The 4,336-nt window shown below is 42.1% G+C and overlaps 1 protein-coding gene across 1 annotated transcript; it reads left to right on the forward strand.

Moving 5' to 3' along the window:
• Positions 1–1,070: 1,070 nt before the first annotated feature.
• On the forward strand, positions 1,071–2,966 carry S1PR3 (sphingosine-1-phosphate receptor 3). The gene has a single exon (XM_078386206.1). It carries the CDS (start codon positions 1,205–1,207, stop codon positions 2,330–2,332), a length of 1,128 nt encoding a protein of 375 aa, XP_078242332.1. The 5' UTR covers positions 1,071–1,204; the 3' UTR covers positions 2,333–2,966.
• Positions 2,967–4,336: the final 1,370 nt, after the last annotated feature.

Genomic DNA, 4,336 nt, shown 5'->3' on the forward strand with positions numbered 1-4,336 from the left:
TGTCTTTTCAAGGTGTTTTTATCTCCAAAGATGGAAAAATATATAAGGACAAGGTTGGTGTTATTACTGAGATGGTTATTCTGAGTTCAAATTGCTGACAACTGAGAACCACTTTGGGGTTTCATAGAAAATAAATGATAAATCAATTACAGTGAAAGATCTAAATAAGAACTGAAACTAAGTTCCACTGAACTCAGTGGGACTTTCTTCTACTTATTGTTTAATGGCCAAATCCTGTGCTTAGTGTAATAAATTTCACAAGGTGAGACCCAATGAATCAATAGGGATTTGCTGAGTCAGCTCCTCCATAAGTTCCAGTAATTTAAATAGGTCTATTCTAACTATGCCTTACTTTAGTTTACCAAGTCACAGTTTGAGTAGACCCACTTGAACCAATTGAATGTACAGGGAAGTTGACACACTAAAGCATTGCTTCAACAGCCCTGCTCAAGTGTGATTTCCTGACCTAACCAACAGGATTTTGTCCAAAGATTCCTTACATTTATATACCACCTTGCCTCCGGTGAGCTCAAAGTAGTGTACATGGCTGTCTCCCAAACATCTCTGGCCTCATAAAGATCCTGAAAAGTAGGTCAGGTTGATAGAGAGTGATTGGCCCAAAGGACATTCAGTGGGTTTGATGGGTCTATAGGTAGGTGAACCTGGATATCCCAAACCTTATTCCTGCACCAACTGCTACTTGGGGATTTTCCCCACCAAGGACTTGTTTAACTCTCTTACTGAAATTGAAAGGACTTAAACATACTTGAAGGAGTTACATTTTGAACTACAGTCTCAGAATGCTGACAGGCAGGCATGGCTGCTGGTAGAGCTCTGCATTTCTGAATAAAGCCTGTAGTTGTGCACTAGAACTGATTACTTGAACGTTTTGTGTACCCAGTAGATTGATCTCTATTGTTATACTGTATGTCATTTTATATATATATATATATATTTTAAAAAAAATACCTGTTAGCATGTAGCCAGATAATGCAATGAAATTGACTGAAACTATCCTGTTCTCCCACCCACCCCCCACTTTTTCACAGGCCTTGCAGTGCACTCTGCAGAATGCCCACATGCAGAGAGCTATGGAACCAGGAATCATCTTTAAGGGATTGTTTAAAAAGGTGTGACGTGGGCTCCCTCTTGTGGAAAGCAATTGGAACAGAACTTTCCTCATCTGAAAACTCAAAGCTGAGCCATGGCTGTGGTCAACACACCCCACAGTGACGTCTTTTTGTACTCAGAGTATGAGAGAATGGACCCTGTGATACTCCTTCACTACAATTATACGGGCAAGCTTGAACGAGGAAAAGGGATGGGGTTGACAACCATCGCTCTTCTTATCATCTGTAGTTTCATCATCTTGGAGAATCTGATGGTGCTGATTGCCATCTGGAAGAACCATAAATTTCATAACCGCATGTACTTTTTCATCGGCAACCTTGCCCTCTGTGATCTGCTGGCTGGGATAGTTTACAAAGTAAACATCTTGATGTCAGGAAACAAAACACAGACACTGTCTTTCCGGATCTGGTTTGTTCGGGAGGGCAGCATGTTTGTAGCTCTGGGTGCTTCCACATTCAGCTTATTAGCGATTGCTATTGAGAGGCATTTGACAATGATCAAAATGAGACCGTACGATGCCAATAAAAAGTACAGGGTCTTCTTGCTTATTGGAACATGCTGGCTTATCTCAGTTTCTCTGGGAGCTTTACCAATCCTCGGATGGAATTGTATTGGTACTTTAGAGGACTGTTCCACTATTTTGCCCCTCTATTCCAAGTACTATGTAGCCTTTTGCATCATCATCTTCATGGCCATACTGGTGGCCATTGTAATCCTCTATGCCCGCATTTACATCTTGGTGAAGTCTAGCAGCCGTAACGTCACAAATCATAGCAACTCGGAGAGGTCCATGGCGTTGCTAAGGACGGTGGTGATTGTCGTCGGAGTTTTCATTCTATGTTGGTCGCCGTTGTTCATTCTGCTGTTGATCGATGTGGCCTGCAGAGTGAAAGAGTGCCCCATATTATACCAGGAAGATGGGTTCATTGCATTGGCAGTCCTCAATTCAGCCATGAACCCCATCATTTACACTCTGGCAAGCAAAGAAATGCGTCGGGCTTTCTTCCGCCTTGTTTGTGGCTGCCTGGTGAAGGCCAACGCCACAATGTCTTTGCCAATTCAGCCCACCCCAGACCAGAGTCGAAGCAAATCCAGCAGCAGCAATGCACAGAAACCAAAGGACGAGCACCCGCAGACTAAAGGTTCATCATGCATGGTGGAAAAAGATGAATCTTTTCAAAATGGAAACTTCTGCAAATGAAGTTAGCTCACCTGAGAGCCAAGGATTCTTTTGTGGCTTTATAAAGCCAAACCAAAATCTTTTTTGTGGCATTTCATGCACTTAAAATCACGGGGGGGGGGGGGACGCTAATTACTTAATCCTGAGTGCCTCTTTTTAGCACAAAACATTTGGGAATGGGGTTAGGTTTCTAAGAGACTGGCTCAGGAAAAGAATTCTTAGATCCTTGCCTGTGTTCTTCCATTGTCAGTGTAAAGAAAAATGGCACATTTCAGATCAGGATTTTCACAGTGGAGTTGAATGCAAAATATGTTTGCATGCATGAGAAAAAAACACAGAAAGCATGACTGGTTATTTCATATCAATAAATGAAATCAAATCTGCATCTACAAATAATAAGCAGATTTCCAAAACCCAGAGTGCTAATTGGGTGCCCTCCCATCTTCTTTCTGTTTCCTTAGCCCATATTCTGCCTCACTTCTTTAACCCACTCCCTCAAATACCCTAGCTCCCTGGTTTATTGATAGACACAACATTAAGGTTCAGCGGGAGGTTTCATTCTGAGGAAGTTTGATCTCTCACTTTGTTCACTATGGGTGCACAGTTTGGCACTATTCTATGGTTGACCTCAAGAATTCCAGTAATTCCTAAACATATCCCAGTTTTTCAGGCAATGGTGCTGGGAAATGGGGCAAGATGTTCCTCAAAAGATAGCAGCCAAATGTTAGCCTATTGTGTATGTATGTGTGCCGATTTAAATGACTTGCATGAAATGTTATTGCTCATTGAGCAAGGTGGACACTCAGCTAGACTGGGTATCTTGTCTAGAGCAGTGGTTCTTAACGTGGGCGATAATGCCCCCCAGGGGGCGATTTCATTTTTCAGGGGGGCGGTAGAACGAAAAGGGGCGGTGTGGGGGCGCTGGAGCAGAAGGGGGGCGGTAGGGGGGCGCTGGATCAAGCCAAACCTGTGAAGATGGCTGCAGCCTTTTTACAATGTGCATGAATATATATTTTCCTCCAATCTTAATTTAGTTTCAGAGTTTTCATTTTGAAATTTTTAGTTCCTGCATTGCAGTTTGTTTTTATGCCCTTTTTATGTTTCTTTTTGTGTCTTAAAATTCGCTTGCAGCTAAATCATTAAATGTTACTTTTTGGGGGGATTTCATTTTCTTGGAATTCAATTTTGTTTTCAGCGGTCATTGGATTTAAGTGTCTTTAAATAAAAATAAATAAATAAATAAATAAATAAATAAATAAATAAATAAATAAATAAATAAATAAATAAATAAATAAATAAATAAGATATCACCGTGGGGAGGGGGGCGATGATAACTTCCTCAATGGCTCAAGGGGGCGTTGCTTTCAAAAAGGTTAAGAACCACTGGTCTAGAGCTTGGAAACATTCAGTTGCTGGAATGCAACTCACAGCATTACCCAGCCAGGACCATTCTGACGGGATCCTGATAGCCAGTGTCGGGGTGGGGTGGGGAGTCCATTTTGATTCGAGCTAAACAGAGATGAGAGAGATTATTTCCACTCTGCATTATTCTTCCCCTTGGGCAGCTCACTGTTGTGTTATGCCAGAAAATAAATGTCTAAGATGAGACATGTTGGTCACCAGGCTATGGTTAAGCCTAGAATGCATCACAGATATTTTACATTGACATGCACAGACAAATAGACACAATGTACTGAGTGGAGAAAAAAATGGGATTGAATTGCCTATTTATATTTATTTTTGCATTTCTTTAAATTTGCCAGTCATGTGGCAATTGTTTACACTAGAGATGAGATATTCGTCTTCCTCTCCCAGGGGATGAAGCATGCATGGCTGTTATAGTTCATGCCATGACAATTGTGGAATCAGCCCAGCTGGGGATTCCCGGTCTCCCTGCACTGCTGACCACTCAGTAGCTGAGTGGGGAGACTTGTCATCCCGCCTCCTTGCTGGATTGGTCAGCAGCTCAGGGAGGTAGGAAAGCCCCAGCCAGACTACTTCCATGATTGGTGTAGCACAAACTAC

This window comes from Pogona vitticeps, chromosome 2, assembly GCF_051106095.1.
Source record: "Pogona vitticeps strain Pit_001003342236 chromosome 2, PviZW2.1, whole genome shotgun sequence".
Lineage (NCBI taxonomy): Eukaryota > Metazoa > Chordata > Lepidosauria > Squamata > Agamidae > Pogona > Pogona vitticeps.